The sequence below is a fragment of the Malus domestica genome, chromosome 13, assembly GCF_042453785.1.
Source record: "Malus domestica chromosome 13, GDT2T_hap1".
Classification (NCBI taxonomy): Eukaryota; Viridiplantae; Streptophyta; class Magnoliopsida; order Rosales; family Rosaceae; genus Malus; species Malus domestica.
The window spans coordinates 3,451,794-3,475,840 of NC_091673.1; the positions used below are offsets into that span (position 1 = coordinate 3,451,794).

General features: G+C 36.1%; 2 protein-coding genes across 2 annotated transcripts; one reads left to right on the top strand and one right to left on the bottom strand.

The window, feature by feature from the left end:
* Positions 1 to 1,614: 1,614 nt before the first annotated feature.
* On the bottom strand, positions 1,615 to 6,562 carry LOC103414423 (protein STRICTOSIDINE SYNTHASE-LIKE 10-like). Its single transcript, XM_008352807.4, has 3 exons — positions 6,243 to 6,562; positions 5,235 to 5,504; positions 1,615 to 2,194 (listed from the first exon to the last, which is right to left on the bottom strand). The coding sequence occupies exons 1-3, from the start codon at positions 6,506 to 6,508 to the stop codon at positions 1,657 to 1,659; spliced, it is 1,074 nt and encodes a 357-aa protein (XP_008351029.2). The 5' UTR covers positions 6,509 to 6,562; the 3' UTR covers positions 1,615 to 1,656.
* Positions 6,563 to 19,924: 13,362 nt separating this feature from the next.
* On the top strand, positions 19,925 to 22,527 carry SAMDC (S-adenosylmethionine decarboxylase). Its single transcript, NM_001293896.1, is given in 3 exon segments — positions 19,925 to 20,063; positions 20,682 to 20,840; positions 20,963 to 22,527. A coding segment is annotated over 1 exon segment (1,086 nt). The 5' UTR covers positions 19,925 to 20,063; positions 20,682 to 20,840; positions 20,963 to 21,172; the 3' UTR covers positions 22,259 to 22,527.
* The last annotated feature ends 1,520 nt before the right edge of the window (positions 22,528 to 24,047 follow it).

Genomic DNA, 24,047 nt, shown 5'->3' on the forward strand with positions numbered 1-24,047 from the left:
GTACTTAAAAATATATATAAAATAATAAATGGTAAAATCAATATCCCAATCCGCTTCTACGCAGCCGTATTGTCGAGTACTACAGAAATACGCTAAAGGAATATTTCATACGTCTCACTATACGTTGGTCAAGGTAAGTCAATACTCTCACCTCTCAGGGCATTTTTGTAAATTCACACCTTTAAAATTTATAAAATTCTAGAACTAGGTACATGTTGTCACACGCACCCCTCTCTATGGCCTTCATAATTATTCAGTAAATTGTGTCTACAACATTCTCCTCCCATCCTTATATATGGTTAAATTTTTAAGTCGAGATTATTAAAAAATGAATTTAAAATAATTCTTTTCTTAAATTATTTTAAAAATATATATATATTAGGTACACTATCCTAATTTAATTTTAAGAACATTTTAACTTAAAAATATTTAGATTTCAATAAATATTAAAAGAGATTTAGGATAATTCAGTGATGAGTTGTTGCTTCTTGCCCCGTTGTATTTTCAATACATTTGGGAGATGTGGGAACTTCGCACGTGGGTTGCTAATCAAAATTCTCTAAGCTAAAAAAATTAATATAAACTAGTCATATGCCCACATATTATACGTGTGTAATTAAATTTGTTTATTATTTGGAAGAAGCGGGGTTTGAAGTGGGACACGTGGGTTTAAAAAAAAATTCTTCTCAATTATTTAATTTTTAAATAGGGTGTGTTATGTTTATTTGGGTGTGAGGTTTTATGTAAAAGAAAAAGTAAAATTTGTGTTCCATGTAATTATCAAATTGTTCATGTTTTTATTTTTGTTTAGTGTTGATGAGAGGTTTGGAATAGTAGTATTATGAAGTTTTAGTTGACAAATAGGTTTTTATTAATAAGTAGTTTAAATAGGCTCTCTGTCACCCTAATTAAGATATCTCAAGATGACATGTTGATATCACATGTTACTAACAACATATGTAACACAAGCGTTTAAAATTCCATGGATATTCAAAATACAGAACACCTTCAAATTTTTAAGTCGTTAATTCTTGATCTTTGTGTTTTTGAGCGAATACTAGATCATATAATACTTCAAAGCACTACAAAATATTTCATACTGCATATAGCTTATGGGTCCATTTTATTGTTCACGCAATTGTAATTTGACCCTTTATTATTTTTTATTTATTTTTTAAAAAAGAACAAGTTTGTGGCAAAGCTAAGACAGTCCACTCTTTCAAAAGCAAAAAAATTCATAAAAGTATTTTAGTCTCCCATGATCACCATCATGTGATCATCAACACCAAAAATCGAACTCATAATTAACCATGTGAAATACGAGCCTAGAATTATCTCATAGTATTACATTGAATCGACTCGTGATTGCTACTCTATGAACATTTTTTCTCATAAAACGTAAGTGTTTTCATTAAAAGTATGTTTTACCTAAAAGTTATTCCTTCATTATAAAGCACTTTTATAACCAGAAACACTTGAATTTTTTTCTTCAAATGTAGCCATAAAGCACTTTTTATTGCCTGCAAATATCTAAGTCACTCCATAAGTAATCTCGACAACGTCACAAACTAATGTAATCAATGCATGCTTGACATACACAGAGAAACTCACACATCGAAAAATAATTTAACATCAAATTAGGAAATGAACCAAGATCTAAATCTTGATCACACCAACATAAGAAGTCACCACTGATCCAATCCACAAAATCCCATTGTGTTCTTCAACCTCACTAACAGACTGCAAAGCTTTACCACCCTCTCCATCCAAAACCTGCAAAACCCTACCTTGTTTGTCAAGTTTCACCCCCACAGGATCATTCACATTCAACAACTCCCCCGAGCTTTCATTATTATTTATCATATTCTGCACTTTGTTCTGCACTCCCTTAACTCCTCTTCCACTGTTGAGTCCAACCCAAAACTCTCCTTTTTTGGTTCTCTTGATGTTATCCGGAGGCCTCTGCAGCTGAGTAAAAAGTTCCAACACATGAGCTTTGGGGCCTCGGAGCCACAGCCTGTGGATTCTAAACTCGGCGGATTCGACGACGAGGACAAAGGACTTGTCGCCGCTCAGAGCCACGCCGTTTGCAAAACCCAGACCGTGGAGCAATACTTTCACTTTCTTTGTACGTGGGTCGTATTGTAGTAGCCTACCAGTATTGTCACCGGCTAGGACCGACTGAACCCATACCCTTTGACATTGACGACAAGAAAGTATAAGAAGGTAATTAATAGACCAAAACAAATTTGACAAATCTAACATATCTAACCAACAAGATTATATAAAGGTTAAAGTCCAAAACATTAATATGGGAGCAACAAATATCCTGTTAGTCTGTGAATTTACAATTCTTTAATCTTGACAAAAAAATTCTTCAATCACCTTTATTTTATTAAACATCGATTCTTTCTTTTAATTTTATTAAATCTAAAATAACCGAATATCTCGCCTACATAAGTAGAGCATCAAATTTTTTCCTTAAAATAAGAATAGGGTAAAAGACTGTTTACTACCCTCATGTTTCTTGGTTTTCAACATTTAGTACATCAAGTTTTTTTCGTCTCAGATTCATACCTAAAGTGTAAATTTTGGGACAGTCTCATACATCCGTTAGTCAAATTGTTAAGTTTTCCGTTAACTATGACGTGGCGCACTGACTGGGCGCCACGTGTCATCCACGTTTTTTTTCTTTCCTTTCTTTTCTTTTCTTCTTTCTTCTTCTTCTTCTTCTTCCTCCGACTGCAACTTTCTTCTTTTTTTTTCTTCCTCCTTCCTTCCCTTTCTTCCCCTTCTTCCTTCTTCTTCCTTCTCATTCTCCTTCTTCTTCCTCCGAATATGGGGAAGCTTTTTTTTTCTTCTTCTTCTTCTTCCTCCGAATCTACCCAGATTCAGTTTTTTCTTTTTTTTTTTCTTCTTCCTTCTTCTTCTTCTTCCTCCGAATCTGCCCAGATTCAGTTTTTTTTTTCTTCCTCCTTCTTCTCCTTCTTCCTTCCCCTTCTTCTCCTTCTTCCTTCCCCTTCTTCGTTCTTCTTCTTCTTCCTCCGAATCTGGGGGAAGATGAATTTTTTTTTTTTTGAGGAAGAAGAAGAAGAAGAAGGAGGAAGAAGGGGAAGGAAGAAGGAGGAAGAAGGGGAAGGAAGAAGGAGAAGGAGGAAGAAAAAAAAAAAAAAAACTTCCCCAGATTTCAGAGGAAGAAGAAGAAGAAAGAGAAGGAAGAAGGAGGAAAAAAAGAAAGGAAAAAAAAAAAACAAACTTCCCCAGATTTTGGAGGAAGAAGAAGAAGAAGGAGAAGGAAGAAGAAGGAAGAAGGGGAAGGAAGGAGGAAGGAAGAAGGAGAAGGAGGAAGAAAAAAAAAAGTTGCGGTCTGAGGAAGAAGAAGAAGAAGAAGGAAGAAGAAAAGAAAAGAAAGAAAGAAAAATGTGGAATAACACATGGCGCCCAGTCAGTGCGCCACGTCACAGTTAACGGGAGACTTAACAGTTTGACTAACGGATGTATGAGACTGTCCCAAAATTTACACTTTAGGTATGAATCTGAGACGAAAAAAACTTAATGTACTAAATATTGAAAACCACAAAACATAAGGGTAGTAAACAGTTTTTTACCCATAAGAATATGTCAACAAAATGTCACTTATGAACTCAATAAACGCTCTAATTTGAGTGAATCACATACATGTCATGTCAGCCTATCTCTTCTCAAACATATTTTGTTCTTTACTTTTGGCATCACAACCTGCTTGGACGCACTATCAACTCGGCTTGTGTAATCGAGACCGTTGAGTTAACAGGGGTCTAGATCATTGAATGCGAGAGTTTTAAGATAATTTATACGTGAGAGATTTTAAGATAATTTTTAATAATTGTTGAGGAATAATATTGTGATTTTCAATTGTAATAGGTAAATCTTTAAAAAGTATTAAATTATCGTGACTTTTTCTTATATATGCGAGATAAATGGAATTTGCAAACTATATCTCCAATTTAAAAGCAGTCAATTCAAATTGATCTGGGCCATTTGGCACGTGAGCGTGTGGGTTGGAACAGTTGGAGCCTGGCTGGAGTGGTTTTGTTTCCACATGTACGTGGGTACAGTGCTTATCTTTCAAAAAAGCTGAAAGATAGGTTTGTTCCCTCTTGGCTTTAATGTGATAAGGATATGAAGAGTGTTGTTCAAAAAAAAAAGAAAAAAAAAAGAAAAGAAGGATACGACGAGTGATTGGTGGGATAATAATAATATCATGAATGCATGCATGCATGCATGAGATAATGGGATAATGCATGGAGTGCATGTATACGGGGGATGTGAACCGAATGAGATATTTTTCTCTTTTTTTTTTTTGGGGGGGGGGGGGGGTGGTCATGTCTTCAAGTACTAAACTTCGCGCTGCACGAACCCTTCTCACATTGTAAGAATAGCACAACCCTACTTCAAAGTTTGAATTAACATCAGTACTTCAAGCTCTTCAAGTTCGGTTGAATATTCTATCCATGTCTCAGCTAGCGAGGAGTCTTTGATTCTTTCGTTGAACAAAGACATTTCATTCAGCTAAGTGTTGTATGATTCGTTATTCCATTTCATTTCAGGGTTTGGCATTCTGACGGTTGAATGACTTACCATCAAGACATTTATCTCTTTCGAGTACATGTGTTCTTACATTTTAATGCCGATTCGGTCCACCTATATTTTTACAAATATAGTTGAGGCGGCCAAACCTAGTGCAGAAGATCCTGAACTTCGCATTAACTAGCAACCTTGTTTCCAGGTTTTAGAACCCAAGGTCGGGACGTGTTCCTCCCTCAGCCATGACCGCTCGAGCACAGAAGTCAGTAGCGCATTTTACATCACCACCACATCCATTTTACTCGCTGATCGAGCTCAGTTGTGAGTTGGCACGCCCGCATTCAAAATGACCTAATTAGCTATTAATTATTTGGTTTGCGCGCCATGTAGGCTTAGTAATTTTTAGGATCAACACAACCTTGTTTTGTGATGGGATTAATTATTTAGGTATATAATCAAAAATTTAGACTTAAACCTAAAATCTAAGCTGTCGATTAAACAGTGATTATACTTCTTAAGTAATCAATCATATCAATAATTGTGATCAAAAGTGAAAATACTTGAATAAAAATGGGATTTTACTGACGTGCCTGTGTTTTTTTTTTTAAATCAAAAGAACTCGTGCAGTCAGCAAAGGAAAATGAAGGATGAGTTAGAAAATGATGTACCTTCTTTGGAACACAGTGCTTGTGTCTGTGAAATAAACGATTCCTGTTTCTTCATCAATATCCAAAGAGTTTACAAAAAGGAAGGGGACTCCTCCTATAGAATTGGCAAGAACCTCCGCCTTACCACCATTAGGCCCCGTCTTCATCAGCCCAAAGTAGGCATCTGCAAAGTAGAGATCACAGGTTTTAGGGTGGAACATCATTCCCAGTGGCCTCCCACACATTGGTTCGTTCGTCACGTTGGTTGAACCATCACATAGTTTCCTTGCCCTGGTTTATACAAGATGATAAAATAAATTATTTTGATTTAAGAAGAAGATTCAAACTTGAATTTAAGCGAATAAGTTTTGTCAGTTGACTTAAACCACACTACGGCCTACTTTTGGTTTAACAACAAAGTGAATGTGGAGACTCGGCCTTTGATTGTTATTTCTAAAAACATTAGAAGTCAACTTTGCTTAGCACCCTAAAACAAAAACCAAAAGGTCAACTTTCTGGAGTTGGCCTCACGATTTTACAACTCGAGTGGTGGGTAGGTAAGCACAACCCAAAAACTCCAACCTACCACTGGAATTACATTCCCTTATCCTTGGACCAAAAGAAGGAACAACAGAAATCTAAGAACTACAAACTGCAGAGATTTTATTGGAAGGATCGTTGATTTACTAATGCTTTCAAACTAAATATATATCAACCTATTTTTCATTTGCAACGAAAAAAAGTGAGCTCAACTAACGTTCTTATATATTAGTAGTCATATTATATATGTTGCAAAAACAATCAAAGTTAGTTTTTGTATGTGTTAGGGTGTGTGTGTGTGATGTATTTTGGGTCTCTAAGACTCAGGCTAGTTAGTTAGTTTTGTTCTTCTGGTTGGGTTTTGTGGGAAGTTGGTGGGCGGAAACCCAACAAGAAGAACTAAAGTGATTGATATAGCACTAGTCTGGAGACCCTACATACACGTTTCATCAAAGAAGATAAACAAAGAATAATGAAGGGAGATCTTGCCTGTTTGGGGAGGTGAAGGCGAACTCCGTCCAACCCAGGTGAGGTCCTTGCCATTTGAGGATCGTACCATCCGAAACCCCAACGTAGGGTCCATTTCCACGGCAGTCAAAGGCAATGCTTTCAGGGCCAACAACCCTAGCCAGCTCTATCTCACGGTAGTTTCCGAGGTTGACGGACTTACAAGAAGCTGGTTTGGATGTTAGAATGGCGTCAGGAGCTATGACAGTTAGGAGCAAAAACAACAAAAGAAATGAAGGTGGTCTCATGGCTTATGGCTGCTGAAATTATGCAGATTAATCTGACTTTCTCTGTCTGTGGTAGAGGAGAGGAGAGTATTTATAATACAACTTAGCAAAGAAAAATAATTCATATTAATTAATTTATGTATGTATGTACGTACATACGTACGTATGCAGGTATGTATGTATAGTCTATTCACTTCAAAAAAAAATTATCTACACTAACGGGAAGGAGATGGGCTTAACCTCACAATGAGCTAACAATAATGTCGTTCAAATTCACCTTTGGCAAGAATCGAACTTAAGACCTCGCACTTACAAGTGAATAGGAATACCACTAGGCCGTAATACTAAGTGACTAGTTTATTCACTTGCCTTTCTGTATTTTGACTCACTGTTGCCTTTCCTATGTTAACTGATCACTTGCCTTTGCGACAATACTCCTGTATCCCAACTACTTACCATTTCTGGATCGAGGTAATTAACAATTGATCTAATTATGTTCTAATCAACAAATTAATAAGAGAAAAACGCACACTGCTTTACGACTATAACTTCATATGAAATATGAATTTAAAACATATTGTGAATGAAAGATCAGCTGGTCAATAGCACAAGTTTTTTAATGAAAGATTAGCTGATCAATGGCACAAGTTTCCAAGCAAAAATTAAGTGGACTACCAAGTGATAAGGGTAATGCTAGGAAAACTAAATTTGTAGGCAAAATTTTAGAAATTAAAGGACACGAAAGTTAATGATTGGTTTATTACTTAACCGTTGATAAACATGTTTATTCCTATTTGTGACACATCATTTCATTTGTAAATTTTATCTTCAAATTTAATCTCCCTAACATTAGTCATTTGATAATGTAAAAGAATGAAGCTAATTAAATCGGAGTCGAAGGCACCATGATGTCCGCGATAAAGGGGAATACCACATGTTAGCTAGAATATACATGAGTTCTGTCGTGTACATGGGTGTTCAAAGGGCAAGTCTTTTTTCATTTTTTTTTTTTTTTGGGTGAAGTTCAAGGGTTAAGTCTTTAGAAAATATTGTGCGGAAAGCGAAAACATGAGGTGACAAAGTATATAGAGAATCTTACTTTTAAAAGAGGTAATGCTTGTCTTTTTTCTTTTCTAATAAGAGAGGTAATGCTCTAGAGACTAAATTTACGAATAAAATGATGTGGTACCAATAAGAATTAACACGTTTATCAACGTCTAAGTAATAAACCGATCATCAACTTCCATGTCCTTTATTTCAAGAATTTTGTTTATAAATTTAGTATATCTAGCATTACCTCTTTTAAGAGAGTCCCAACGAAAGATTAATTGATAAATGGCACAACTTTTCAAGCCAATTAAGTGGATTAACATGTGAATTTTGAAGGCACATAAAATGGGGCTGCGGAGTGATGAGAAGCTTATACATTCCAATGCTGGAAACCCCTTTCTTTTTGCAATGCTGCAAACCTCACCGAACTCTAATTAAGCCTTAATAATTTAAATTAGTTACACACAACTGATTAATATAGAGCTGTTGGGAGTCCTAAAAACAATAAAGGCTGAAGATCTTCCAGCTATATTCACTAAATGCTTATACGATTTGTCACAAAATACTTGCACAACTTTACATTAGGAACTTGCAGATCATTGAGTAAATAGCGTAATCAAGTGAACTCACATATGTGAAAAAATTTCATCTAAAGGAAACTTAGCCGAAGTTTTGGAGGAATAGGCTTCAAATTTCAACTCGCTCGATCGAGTTTCAAATCTTGGATATGTTCATGAATACAATCAATTACAAGATAGAATCTCTTGTATGGTCGTCTATGGACATGTGCATGCTCTTTCTTAAAGGTAAGGGCCTCAACTATTGAGCATTGCTTAAAATATTAGTATCCGTGAAAATATTGACATACAAATTTGTAGAAATATTATCGGATATATCGAATATTGATATTAGTTGCTTTCGATGGAATTTCCAATTGAAATAATGGAAATTTAAAGTGAAAATTTAGGTGATCTCAAACAATGGTTTGGACGAAATATAAAAGTTTATTTGATGTTTAACCGAAATGTAAAAAATATCGAAAAAAACTATCAATTTTTTCCCAAACTTAAGAGTTTCTCTAATATGAAGTGAAGTTTAGACTTCACCCCACATCTCTTTCCATATTTTTTCTGTATTTTCGAATATTTTCACGGATATACAAATTGATAGCAAATGCAAAAAGGGTTCAGCCCAACCAAAATAACACAAGTTTTTGAATGAAAGATTAGCCGATCAATGGCACAAGTTTTCAAGCCAAAATTAAGCGGACTAAAATGTGAAGTTGATCATGTTAAAGGATGAAGCTAATTAAACCGGAGTTGAAGGCACCATGATTACTTTGTCCGCAATAGAGGGGTATACCACATGTTAGAGTCGTGAAGTTATCACCACTAAATGTATATGCGAAAGTTAGTTTTAAAGGTATATGAGATTGGGCTACGGAGTTGATGACAAACTTTTACATTCCAACGCACACACCCACCCTTTCCTATTCGTGTCGTTATGGCTGTTATTTCAACGCTTGAAACCTCATTTAAGGATAATCTTTTAAAAGCGAGACTTTTCATTGACTCTAATCAAACCTCATATTTTGGGCATAATTCTACGGACTAACATTATAAAACATTGTACAAAACGCACAAGGTGTCAAAGAGTTTATGAAGAATCTCACTTTGAGAGTGTCTCTTAGCATTTCTCACCTAATAATTCAAACTAATTGATTAATATAGAGCTGCAGGAGTCCTACAAACAATCAAGGCTGAAGCTCTTCCAACTATATGCAATAAATCCTCCTCAAGTTGCTAAATCATTCTCAATCTTGTTCCCTTGACTTTCTAATCACAACCAATTTCTGGGTGCTATGTTCGAAGACCGTGTTGGTTGCTATGGAGAGCTGCTTGATTGTCACAAATACTTGCAGAACTTTATATTAGGACCTAGCTGATCACTGGCTAAATAGCGTAATCAAGTGAGCTCGCAAATGAAAAAAATACATTGAAACGTGTTGTGCTAGGATAGCACCAAACCTTTTAGAACCAACTCAAACTAACCCACAGGAAATTTATCAAATAAAAATGCAAGAACAAAATATTAAAGACACCAAGATTTTAACGAGGTTCCTCAACAGTCAGTGTAACTGGAGTACGTCCTCGGAGCAGTAGGAGCTCACCCAATAATCCACTATCAACCAAATGGGAGTTTACAAAGTGTTGGCAATCTCACAACCCAAATAACCCAATACACCCAATAACTCTCACACACCACATAAACAAATAGAGAAAGAAATATAATGAATAATTTCTTCTCTATACATGTAGCTCAAAGCTATTACAACAATAATTATGATGGATGATTGCTAACAAAAAAGAAGAGCACATTCTTCTTCTTTTCAACAAAGGGTTGCTGCACCCTTTCTATTTTCTGATGCTCTGCAGCTTGCACTCCTTTTCTCTGCAGCTCTCTTCTCTCTTCTCTCTTCTGCTCTAATCTGAAAATTGAGCTCTCCTTTTCTTCTCCTCTACCGAAACAAAACAATGAATTATTATTCAAAACAAGCCATCACTTTCGGCTAATAAAAAACCACAAAAGAAGAAAAACATCATCATGATGCCTCCTCATCATGATGTCTTTATAATTTTATAACCAAAAGTTTTTTCTTTTCCTTTTTTTAATAGCCGAAAGTTGTTTGTTTGGCCATAATTCAACAATCTCCACCTTGGCCAAATTCCGAAAACACCATAATAAGCCAACCAACACAATCAACACAAAAATCACTCCCAAACACTAGCAAGAGAACAACTCATGCCGAGCCAAATGCTCCAAAACTCCTACTGCTCAACGCCTTCTTTATATAGGCAAAATGTGAGCCAAGTTCAAACAGTGAACAAACTTGGCTACACCAACAACCTTAGTCAACATATCAGCGGGGTTGTCTTTAGTTGGAATCTTCTGGAGAATGATTTCCCCTTCACCAACAATTTCACGAACAAAGTGATAACGCACATCTATGTGCTTGGTCCTCGCATGATGAACCTGATACTTAGCCAAATAAATGGCACTCTGACTATCACAATGTACCTCCACCTGCTTCTGATCAACCCCCAAATCTCTAATCAGCTCATGTATCCAAATGGCCTCCTTTATAGCTTCAGCAACTGCCATATATTCAGCCTCTGTAGTAGACAAGGCAACAGACGACTGCAAAATGGACCTCCAACAAACTGGTCCTTTAGCCATAGTAAACACATAGCCTGTAGTAGACTTCCTTCCATCCAGATCACCTGCATAATCTGAATCAACATAACCAACTGCAAAATGACCAATACCAGAGTCATCTCTCTCAAAGCATAAACCAACATCTCGAGTACCATGGAGATATCTCAATATCCACTTAGCTGCTTGCCAGTGCTCTTTACCTGGATTATGCATATATCGACTCACCATGCCAACTGCATGAGCAATATCCGGTCTAGAGCATACCATTGCATACATCAAACTACCAACCAAATTTGCATATGGTATATTTTTCATTTGCAGCTTCTCTTTATCATTTTTAGGACATTGTAGAGAACTCAATTTAAAATGAGGAGCCAAAGGGGTACTAACCGGTTTGGTTGAATCATGAACTCCAAACTTCCGAATCAACTTCTCAAGGTATTGTCTTTGATTCAAACTGACCAAACCCTTCTTTCTATCTCTAGTGATCTCCATGCCAAGGATCTTCTTTGCTTCACCAAGATCCTTCATCTCAAACTCATTCTTCATTTGCTTCTTCAATTTTTCAATCTCTTCAACATTTTTTGAGGCAATCAACATATCATCAACATATATCAACAAATAAATGAAAGACCCATCTTGCAACTTCTTGAAGTACACACAATGATCATATTGACTTCTAGAATAATTTTGGCCTCTCATAAATTTATCAAACCTCAAATACCATTGCCTTGGAGATTGCTTCAAGCCATAAAGTGATTTCTTCAATTTGCAAAACAAATTTTCCTTCCCTTTCACTATATACCCATCCGGTTGACACATATAAATCTCTTCATTCAAATCACCATGTAGGAAAGCCGTCTTCACATCAAGTTGCACAAGCTCAAGATCATATTGTGCAACAAGAGCTAACATAATACGAATTGAGAAGTGCTTCACAACTGGAGAAAATATTTCATTGTAGTCAATGCCCTCCTTTTGTGCATACCCTTTAGCAACTAATCTTGCTTTAAATCTCACATTGCTTTTCTCATCAGTATCTTCCTTCTTGGCATACACCCATTTGCAACCGATAGCTTTCTTGCCCTTAGGCAATTTAGCTAACTCCCAAGTCTTGTTCTTCAAGAGAGAATTCATCTCATCACCCATGGCATTGCACCACCTCTTCTTCTCCTCACTCTCAATGGCTTCCTCGAAATTAGATGGAATATCATCAGTGATAATAGGAAGAGCAAAAGAAACATAGTCACTATACCGAGCTGGCTTGGTAATTTGTCTCTTTCCTCTGTTTTTGGCAATAGACTCTTGAGGTGAAACTTGCTCTTCAACTTGAATGGAATCTTCAAGTTCAACTTCTTCAACATCCTCATGGTCTCCCACTTCTTCACTTGTAGTGGCTTCGACATCAGCGGAAATAGGATTTGAAGTACCAGAGGCAACTTTCTCAAGCTCCACCTGTTGGACATCTTTCACATTCTTCTCAGAGACTTTGTACATACTTTCTTCGTCAAATGTCACATCTCTACTAATTACCAGTTTCTTCATCTCTGGACACCACAACCTGTAACCTTTGACACCACTACTAAAACCAAGAAAGATAGCCTTTTTGGCTCTAGGATCAAGTTTATTTTCAGTTACATGAAAATAAGCAGGTGAACCAAAAATACGAATATGATCATAATCAGAAGAAGGTTTTCCAGTCCATACCTCCATTGGTGTCTTACCCTGAATAGCAGCTGAAGGTAACCGGTTGATGATGTGACATGCATAATTAACTGCTTCTGCCCAAAATGACTTGCTTAAACCCGACTGAGACAACATACATCTAACCTTCTCAAGCAAGGTTCGATTCAATCTTTCTGCAACTCCATTTTGTTGTGGAGTTCCCCGAACACTGAAATGTCTCACAATTCCTTCTTCTTTGCAAACTTTAAAGAAAGGATCGGATGTGTATTCACCACCATTATCCGATCTCAAAATCTTAATCTTTCTCCCAGTCTGATTCTCAACCATTTTCTTCCAACCCAAGAAAATGCTTAACACCTCACTCTTGTGCTTCATAGTGTAGACCCAAGACCTTCTTGAATAATCATCAACAAAGGTCACGAACCAATGTCTACCACTCAAAGAGGGAGTCTTTGTAGGACCCCAAACATCTGAATGCACATAATCAAGAATGCCCTTCGTCTGATGTACAGCAGTACCAAACTTCACTCTAGTTTGCTTCCCCAAGACACAATGCTCAGAAATCAAGCTTACAAGTCGTGGCACCTTTTAGAAGACCTTGTTTCACAAGCCCTTATAGAGCTTTCTCACCGGCATGGCCTAATCTCATATGCCACAATCTAGTAGTATCTGAATCAGATGTGCCCATATTTTCAGAGACTACAGATGCTTCACCTGTCACAGTGCTTCCCTGCAATAAATACAAATGGCCACATCTAGGAGCTTTCATCACAACAAGTGCACCATAAGTAACTTTCAATGTCTGTCCATCTGAATGAAACCTGAAACCCTTGGATTCCAAAGTACCCAAAGAAATAAGATTTTTCTTCAAATTCGGTACATACCGAACACCTGTCAACTCTTTAACCATGCCATCATGCAACTTCAAACGAACTGTACCAATCCCTTTTGTTGTGCAAGGATTGTCATCTCCCATGAACACAACGCCACCATCAAAGTCTTTCAAGCTTGAAAACCAATCCTTGTGAGGAGTCATATGATGAGTACAACCCGTATCCAACACCCACTTAGTAGCACAATCAAATGATGAGGAAGTGGTTAAAGCAAAATCAGAAAAATCTGTTTCAACCTCAGCAACATTAGCTTCAGAACTTTCTTTGCCTTTGGTCTTCAATTTTGGATAATCTTTCTTCCAATGGCCCTTATTACGACAAAAGGCACATTCATCATTTTCCAAAGGTTTTCTACCTTTAGAGTTTCCTCTAGGTCGAGACTGTGATTTTTTCCTGCTAGAAGATGACCTCCTCTCCGATGATCTACCTCTAACAAATAAAGCTTCAGAGGTACTATCATGATTTTTATCTCTATGCCTCATTTCATAATTCATCAAGGCATTTGACACATCTTCAAATTTCACAGTTTCTTTACCATGCATAATAGTGGTAACAAAATGCTCGTAAGAGTCCGGCAAGGAATTCAACAATATTAAGGCCTTATCTTCATCCTTAATATCCTCATTTAAATTTAACAAGTCGGCAATCAACTTATTAAAAGCATCAAGGTGTCTAATCATTTTTGTACCTTCTTTGTATTGGAAGCGGTAGAGCTTTTTCTTCAAGTGTAGCCGGTTCTCTGCACTCTTTGTCATATACTTGTCTTCCAATTTTTGCCACAACACACTTGCTAATGTCTCCCGCATCACAAAATACTTCTGAGTTTTTGCAAGGCACAACCGAATTGAAGAGCAAGCCCACAAATTTAATTTCTCCCATTCCGGCTTCGACATAACTTCTGGCTTCTCTCCCAAAGCGGCAAGTAAATCTTGTTGAGCCAACACATCTTTGACCTCACATTGCCACATCCCGAAGTTGTTTGTGCCATCAAACTTTTCCACTTCGAACTTTGCATTTTGCACCGTAGTTCTTGCAAACCCAGAGCTGCTTCCAAAAGGATTCTCATCTTGCCCGTCTGACATCTTTGGCAACTAGACAGTACCCAAGAGCAACCAGTGCTCTGATACCAATTGTTGTGCTAGGATAGCACCAAACCTTTTAGAACCAACTCAAACTAACCCACAGGAAATTTATCAAATAAAAATGCAAGAACAAAATATTAAAGACACCAAGATTTTAACGAGGTTCCTCAACAGTCAGTGTAACTGGAGTACGTCATCGGAGCAGTAGGAGCTCACCCAATAATCCACTATCAACCAAATGGGAGTTTACAAAGTGTTGGCAATCTCACAACCCAAATAACCCAATACACCCAATAACTCTCACACACCACAGAAACAAATAGAGAAAGAAATATAATGAATAATTTCTTCTCTATACATGTAGCTCAAAGCTATTACAACAATAACTATGATGGATGATTGCTAACAAAAAAGAAGAGCACATTCTTCTTCTTTTCAACAAAGGGTTGCTGCACCCTTTCTATTTTCTGATGCTCTGCAGCTTGCACTCCTTTTCTCTGCAGCTCTCTTCTCTCTTCTCTCTTCTGCTCTAATCTGAAAATTGAGCTCTCCTTTTCTTCTCCTCTACCGAAACAAAACAATGAATTATTATTCAAAACAAGCCATCACTTTCGGCTAATAAAAAACCACAAAAGAAGAAAAACATCATCATGATGCCTCCTCATCATGATGTCTTTATAATTTTATAACCAAAAGTTTTTTCTTTTCCTTTTTTTAATAGCCGAAAGTTGTTTGTTTGGCCATAATTCAACAAAACGAACAAAGCTCTGCCGAAACTTTGGAAGGAAGAACTGGCTTCAAAGTTCAACTCACCGGAGTTTCAAATCATGGATCCGTATATGAATATACAACTAATTGCAGGGTAGAATCTCTCGACATACTACCTCATGGCCATGCAACTGCTTTTTCCTATTGTTAGGTCATCTCTAATGAAGAGGGCTAAATGTTCAAAGCTAAAAAATGATCTGATTTGTTCAAGAGCTCATCTTCAACCAATGGTTGTGCTATAATTCTTTGGAGCCAACCAGACTATTATTTGGCCAAAGGGTCTCATGGTGCCAAATGTAGCAACCCCCCCTCCCTCTTAACCCTTTTTTTTTGGCGGGGATTAGCTCCTTAGTTGAAATAATTGATTTAAACTCAAAAAATAGATTTGAAAACATCAAACGGTGGTTTAATTAAATTAACTAACAAATTTAAAGAATAAACTTAAAAATAATAAATATTGATGGGTCATGTTTAGCCCCTCCAATTGAAGATGATATATGAGTATGACCTGACACTATTTATATAAAAATATATTTTATAGGGCTATAATTTCAAACGGGGTTATATTTTAACCCTTTCAATTGGAGATGGCCCAAGGGGTGCACCCCGAGTGCTGAGTAGATACAAAATGATAGCAAATGCAAAAACGGTTAATCCCAACTAATATAACACAACAGCTGGGCCACGACACCAACAAAAAGAGGCCCAATACAGTACAGGCCCATATTAAATAAATAAAAGTTTAAATATATTTTTTTTTTTCGAAAAACAAAAAGAAGGAGAAAAGGTTTTGCTATTGATAATCCTCCCAATTTGCTTGCTGAGTCAAAAAGCCGTCCCGCTGATAATTGGGTGATGATTATCCAAAATATCTTGCACATTCGCTGACCTCATTTTCCATTTTGTTAATGGAGCTTTACAAGTGCTTAACAGCTCATTAACGTTACATCTCTATACTTAATTATTTTAGTTTGATAATATCTTTGATTAGGGGACAACTAATTAGCATATCATATCTTCATACGTATTTAAGCACTGGAAATGGCTTCATTGAGGCGTGAAATTGTTGTACGGTACTGAAAAAATGCTATTTGACATAAGCAGTCTACTCATACAAAAACACTTGAATTGGCTGTACCACTTTTTTTTTTTTTTTACATGTATCCATATTTATTAGTCACGACCAACTAAAGTTAAAATTCCATTAAAGCATGTTTCCACGGGGTTCTTCAGAGAATTGTGTTTTCATGGGAGTGCACAAACACCTTTGTTTAAGAGAAGATGACAACTCAATCAGATCTTCTTGTTTGCTTACTTTGCATCGCATTTGTATGCGATGGTAGTCGATTTGATTCCGATAGCCAGCTGGTGTATAAAAGAAAATCTCAATTTTTCTATTAAAGAAATCTTGTGGGAAACGAAGAAGTAATAAGCACATAAGTTCTACAAACAATTTATTCATATTATAACACGAGTTACACAGAATATTTGAGTCAAATAATTATAAGCCGTCCATGAAATTTAAAACTTGATATGCATATTAAGAAATTAATAAGTGCTTAGAATCCATCCCACATTTCTTTGCAGATCCAAACGAAAAGATGCTTATAACGGTAGAAGGTAAGCCGGAATTTAATTAAATTTCTTCACCGAGGAGCAAGGAATATCTCGTGGTAATAGAAGATATGACTAATCGCAACCCCATTGGCCACAGTTAATGTTGGATTAACGCCCCCCAATGGCCACAGATAATGTTTGTTTAACGGCCTCAATGGCCACGGATGTTCTTTTACATATATAATATGCTATATGCTCCCGAATCCAAGCAAGGGATTTTTTTTTATATTTTTGTTGGACAAACCGAATCCAGGCAAAAGTTAGTGTTGAAATTTTGACATGGCATCTTGATGTATCTTGTGTGAATTGTGATGTTAAAGAACATTTTTATCATGATTTAGATGAAGGATAACAATACTTAATTATATTATAAAATAATATTATACTAACCTCTTGTCATACATGTTCAAGGATGACAGTTGACTTTTTTTATTTATTTACTTATATATATATATATAATTTTTTTTTTCAAATAATGCACTTATTAACCACCTACAGTCCAACTAGATTGTTTTTTTTTTTATTTTGTGAGTCTTTTTCTTTTTAATTTTTTAAAATTCTTAGAGCAATTTGAGTATTATGAAGCTTCATCACTTTCTTTGCCTTTTCATTTTGTATGTACTAGTCTATTGCCCCAAGCTCACGTGTGTGGCAATTTTGTACATTTTATTGTCTACTTGTAATTTTTATTCTTCTTCTTTTTTTTTAATATGTTTTTTATTTAAACAAATTAAAGAAATAAAAGAAGAAAAACTACCCACTACGTTGGTGGTTTTATTTTGTAAAATCTTAATTAGGAAGGGGCAACTTTGGAATTATGAATCCACATCTAACACGAGTGAGTCCACAAACCACATCTAACACGAGTGAGTTGATAATCTATACTATTAATTATCACTACTAATTAATAAAACACTCATTGTCAACCAAAATCTTATGAAATTACCAGTTTAACCCTCTAATTAAAACAGAACATGAATAAGAAATATGAGTCAGAAATGTCATTTCACACAACTAAATTTTACCTTTTTTTTCAAAGCCTCACTTTTGATACACAATATTTACATAAGAATAACAAAACAATAATTATGTAATATTAAGATAAAATATGCACTTATTAAGAGAAATTGTCTCACCATCATTTTTTCATACTTTTTAAAAAAACTTTATGTAATATTTAGATAAAATATGCACTTATTAAGAGAAATTGTTCCACCATCAGTTTTTCATACTCCTTTTAAAATTTTAAAAACTAATCACACTCTTTAATAAAAAAACAAAAAACAAAATGAAATTGTTTAGGTGCAAGTAGTACTATCACGTGCAATAACTCTTCGTTAATTTGTTTTTTATTTTTCTATTAGTTTCTTCTTCATTACATTTTTTGAAAATGAATCCTCTTCGGATCTCTTCCATCAAGTCCACAAAATCAATGAATCTGGATCCTTGAAGTTTGAATAAATGGCTAAAGTTATTATAATTTTGAAAGAAGTTCTCTATTTTTAGCCGTTTGATCAAATTTCAAGGGTCCAAATTCATTCATTAGGTGGATTTTGTGGAAGGGATTCATAAATGATCACTTTCCTACTTTTTTACTAGATAAGGAGGAAAATTTTATTCCCAAAACGCAATAATTTGAAAATATTTACGTGCCTAAGAGTGTTAATATAGTAATTTTAGTAAGGAACTTTTTTAGGTGCGACATCATTTTCATTTAGTCAAAAATTAGTTTGACAAAAGTTGTTGAAATTGCAGCGAAATAAAACCCCTTCATCCGGTGGCTATTAATATTATTGACAAAAAATTAATAAAGAAATAGTAATGGTGCAATCTGCATTTCTCAATAAACAAAAGAATGTAGGATATCTCAAATTCGATGTTTCGAGTTGATAAGTTTACTTAACTGTAACGATGGGAAAGTGAAATTTTCTATAACTTCTCTGGTTCAAAAGAAATAGATAATTGTATTTTACCATTAGTTGTCCCATTTAAAAAATAAATAAAGAAATAGTAATTATTGGAGGAAAATAATGGAAGAAAGCATTCAAATTGCGATGCAGGACCAGTACTAGTGGAGCGTGTGGTCAGAAATGAAAGGAGCAATCGGAGAAAAGGAAAATAAAAAGGGTAAAAAGAGCAAAAGATAGAGGCCACAGAAGTCGAACACGTGTCAGAAGGTTTGAGGCTCTGTTAAATCAGGTCCCCACCCATCACAGACCAACCTTATCGTGACAAAAGTGCCCCCACAAATCAAAATGCGGCAACTTTCCTTTTCGTCTTCCCACGCGAATCTGATTCTCTCTGTCCTTTGTCCATATACGGCTATTCTGAGCGAGGATTCTTCCCGGATTTTCTTTACGAGGATTATAGAAATTCTTAAATCATATTCGTTTATCGTATATTGTGTAATAAAAAATTATTATAAAATTTTTAATTTAAAATTAAATATAAACTGTACTTGATGAAAATTGATCACATAATACACAATGAATAAAAATGAGTGGGTAACCAGAAAAAGGAAAATGAACTGTCCATTTTTCAAAGAAGTAGGATTCTCTCCCTTTCAATTCCATTCTCCTTACTTCCTTTCCTCTTTCACTCTTCTTTTTTGTCTGTCTCTTTTTAAAGAAGTCAATACAAAATGTTGAGGTGATTTAATCGTAACCGTTTAAATATTAAAAAAAAAAGAGTTTTGAAAGGAAGAAAATCCTACTCTATTTCCATAACGATGGATATATTGATTGCATACGTTTCCAACTCTCCAATTTTCGATTTACCAAAACAGAAAACATTTCCAAACAATTTTCGATTATTGTCGTTACGAATTTTCCAATTTTCGGGAAAATGAAATAACAGACAAAGCAAGTAACGCATGACCGCGAATAGGTTTTCTCGTTCAAAGGCCCAGCGGCATCCAACAAACCTCCTCGCCAGCCTAGCAGGCTGTACGGCGTAGGGCTAATACCGTCTTTCCACTATCAGACAGGGGCAAAATAGTCAAAGCAGTCTCACGTCACCTATAAATAAGCCCCATAGCTCTCTGGTTTTCAGAAAAACAAAACAGCCAATTGAGCAGTAAGCAGCAATCAACATCCCTAGGGTTTAAGTATTGATCCAGTTCCAAATCGCTTTGAGATCTCAATTTTCTCGCCGCCCGCTGGTTCGGTCAATTTCAGTATCGATTCCCAAATCCTAGGGTTTCCTTGAAGCTTGATAGCCATCGTCCGCTCCTCTGGAGAGAGTGCCTAACAATTTCGCATATTTGTGAGTGAAATCGTTGTTCTTTTCCCTGAATTGAATTTGTTGCTTTTTACATTAAATTATGCTTTGGTGATTTGAATATGTGGTTTGAATGGAAAAGGACGAAGCTTTGATAATCTGTATACGTCTATACTTATTTGTTAAATAAAGCCTGTATTTTGATGTAAATTGTGTTAATCATCAATCTGGGTCTGGATTATTGGAGCTAGATTGAGATATTTTTATGGAATGGGGGTGAATTAATTTGCTCAATGATTGTATATATATATATATATATATATATATATATATATATATACGTATTACATTTTCATGTGGTGATGCACTCAAATCTGATTGTTCGATTAAATTTGTTTATGATATTGCGATGGTTTTGTAAGAAAGCAGTAATTTTTGACAATTTTCATTTTATTTTTTGGTCTAATTTGTTGTTTTAATTGTTAAAAGTGTAAATTATATAACTTTTGGCAAATGTGGTATGTAATTATTGCAAGAATAATTCGAATTCCGAGCTATAACATATAGATTTGATCGGTTTCATGCGCTACATGCTTTAGTGTTGAGAAATTTTGTTGCTTTTGTATCTGATTACTGATATCTTGATTGGTTTGGTATGAACAGGAAGAACTGAATGACCTGATGGAGTCCAAAGGTGGTAAAAAGTCTAGTAGTAGTAGTAGTAAATCATCATTATTCTATGAAGCACCTCTCGGCTACAGCATCGAAGACATCCGACCCAACGGTGGAATCAAGAAGTTCAGATCGGCTGCTTACTCCAACGTAAGTGTCCCGTTTACTAGTATTTTTATGTATGCTGTTGTGCTGTAGAGTTGGGTTATGGATTCCTAGCTGGTTAAATTGTACATGAAAAATGCTAACTTTCTGTTTCTATCTTTGTGCAGTGCGCTCGCAAACCATCCTGATATTCCTCAGTTGGATTTTTAACCACGAGACGTGGTTTCTGTTTTATTGCTTTCCTAGGTGTTTATTTCCGTTTTCTTCAATCGACATCTTCCTCTCTTTCTCTCTTTTGCGACTGTCATCTCTTTGCAACTGCAATCTGCTTTGATCCTCTGATCTTCTTGCAACTGTAATCATTCCTGTTAGTCAATATGGCCATGGAGGGATCTGCTATTGGATTTGAAGGTTATGAAAAGAGGCTAGAAATAGCATTTTTCGAGCCGAGTATCTTTCTCGACCCTGAAGGAAGGGGTCTTCGGTCTCTGTCCAAAGCTCAGATAGATGAATTTCTTGACCAAGCTGAGTGCACCATCGTCTCGTCATTGTCGAATGACGATGTTGACTCATATGTTCTTTCTGAGTCAAGCCTCTTTATTCATCCATACAAGATGATCATCAAAACTTGTGGCACAACCAAGTTGCTCCGTGTGATCCCGACTGTCCTGCAGTTGGCTGAAACCATTTCCCTTGCTGTGAGATCTGTGAAGTACACTCGTGGGAGTTTCATTTTTCCGGGAGCACAGACGTACCCTCATCGTAGCTTCTCAGAAGAAGTTTCGGTCCTCGACAGCTACTTCGGGAAGCTTGGGTCAGGAAGCAGGGCGTATGTGATGGGCAGGTCAGACGGACCTCAGAAGTGGCATGTGTATTCTGCGACTGCCGAATCAGCAAGCTTCGTTGAACCTGTGTACACTCTTGAAATGTGCATGACTGGTTTGGACAGGGGAAAGGCTTCTGTATTCTACAAATCTGAATCGAGCTCAGCCACAACAATGACAAACGAATCTGGTATCCGAAAAATCCTTCCAGATTCCGATATTTGTGATTTCGAGTTTGACCCCTGTGGTTATTCCATGAATTCCATCGAAGGAGCTGCAATTTCGACCATTCACGTCACACCAGAAGATGGCTTCAGTTATGCAAGTTTTGAAACCGCTGGATATGATCTGAAAGATGTAAACTTGAACCAGTTGGTTGAGAGGGTATTGGTTTGTTTCCAACCAAAAGAATTCTCCATAGCTGTGCATGCCAATGTTGTTAGCAAGTCACTCCAGCAACATTCTCTCGTCGATCTGAAGGGATACTGTCGCGAAGAGAGCAGCCACGAAGAGCTTGGACTGGGTGGAGCCATTGTCTACCAGAGGTTCCTGAAGACTGAGCGGTGCGGTTCTCCTCGATCAACTCTCAAGGGCTGCTGGAGAGAGGAAGAAGAGGAAGAAGAGGAAGAAGATTATTAAGCACAATTGACTAGTAGTTTAGTTACATTGGTCATTTTTTGGATTTATGAATAAATTACCTGTCAGCGACGGCCTGATAATGGTAATGGTAGTCTGAAAGTGTTGTCTTTGATTAATCTTTCCGTTCATGTTGAGTGTTGTTTTCGCATGATACAGCACATCAAACCCTAAGTTGGATTTAGTTATTGTATTCGTAAGAGGTCCTGTGACCGGATCTGATGTTGATCTTCAATGCTTGGTTATATGAAAGCTATGTTTTGTTGTTTCTCCATTGCTTTGTTGAGCGACTTATTATGTACGTGGAATCCATCCCGACTGCCGACTGCCGACTGCATCGTATGCGAAAATGAGGTTGTGATTGGTTCAATTTGTTTACCATTTATTTACAGACGTTATTTTTTTTCTGTTGCCTTTTTATCTTCCCGGACATTGAACCCTGCATGAATGTTGAAATCGGAGTCTAGGGTTTTGGCGGTTTTATGGAGTTTTTATTTTGATCCGGGACGCCGTGGTAGCTTCCACGTTGGCAATTTTATTGGTTCAATTTGTATGAACTGTGAATATGTGAGATCAGGGGCGGATGTATATCAGGACCACCCGAAGTTCGTGTTCATTTTGTGTCCATCAAGTGTTTGATGTAATAACTGTTAGACATATCTCGATAGGTTTTGTCTACAACACTAATCAAATTCTCTTCACTCATCAGATTAATTCGGTCTATATCGATATCTGTTGACACGTGCACAACATGGTTTGGCTGGTGAGACCAGCTCACTAAATATTCAACGAAATGCCTTAGTGAATCAATTAAAATTTAATTTTGTTTGCGCACTTCGGCTCTTTTTCTATATAAAAACTTGAACTTATAACATTGAAAGTGAGACTTCGAAAAATTTGAATTCTGAATCTGCCACTATATGAGGTGTTGGACGGACTGTCATATGGCGTTGGTTTTGAATCATTTTATTTTTCTGTTCATGTGAGAAAAACCCATTGCCCTATCGTAGAGGGAGCAGAGGCCCAAGCGCAAGCTATACACATTGAAATGTGTGGCCCTATCTACTAGCTAGGGACATTTGAACCATTCTTTCTTTCTGTGAAAGCTTCCCGTTGGAGTTGGCTCTATCAAGGATCTTTAAGGCCAAGGCTTTTTTAGTTACTATTACTACATCACCATCTGGTGTTGTTTACTAATTTCTTTATATTTTAACATTTGAATTTATTTGATAATACTAATATTTAAATTTACAGTATGTCAATTGTAAAACAACAAAGTATTATTCCACTAAGTGACGTCAATTGGACGAATCCTAAAACATCAATTTTGCGTCAAGTATTTCATTGATATTGATCACTAATATTATCACATATAAATTAGTAAAATCACATAATTATGTGTGACTGTCGCACTAAAAAACTTCTCAACGTAAGATATGTTTAGTTATTCTAGAACCAACTAGTTGGGTACTTGTTTAAATGAGTAATTCTGGAACCAGCTAGTTTGAAATAAAATCCCAAAAATCCTAATCTTTTTATATATTTTTTTAATTAAACATAAAACACATTTACAAGACTTTGTTGTTTTGTTTGTGAGTTATGGAAGCCAGCTAAGTAAGGTTAATCCCTTTGCAAAAAGGTGATTTAACTTTTGATTATTTTTAACGTTTTCTTTCCAGCAAATCTTTGTTTGGTTTGTTTTTAGTAGGTAGTGTTGTCTAACTTTTACTTTATATTTAAATGGTTGTAGATGTCCCCTCCTTTTATGGATAATTAGTCCCAAAACTTGTTA

What these genes read in the sequence shown, in the direction of transcription:
- LOC103414423 (XM_008352807.4), bottom strand. Translation starts at nt 6,508, where the DNA reads ATGAGACCACCTTCATTTCTTTTGTTGTTTTTGCTCCTAACTGTCATA. An exon ending in GCCTTCACCTCCCCAAACAG is followed by an intron (nt 5,505 to 6,242) that starts GCAAGATCTCCC and finishes TGTATAAACCAG; the next exon opens with GGCAAGGAAACTATGTGATG. An exon ending in AGCACTGTGTTCCAAAGAAG is followed by an intron (nt 2,195 to 5,234) that starts GTACATCATTTT and finishes TCAATGTCAAAG; the next exon opens with GGTATGGGTTCAGTCGGTCC.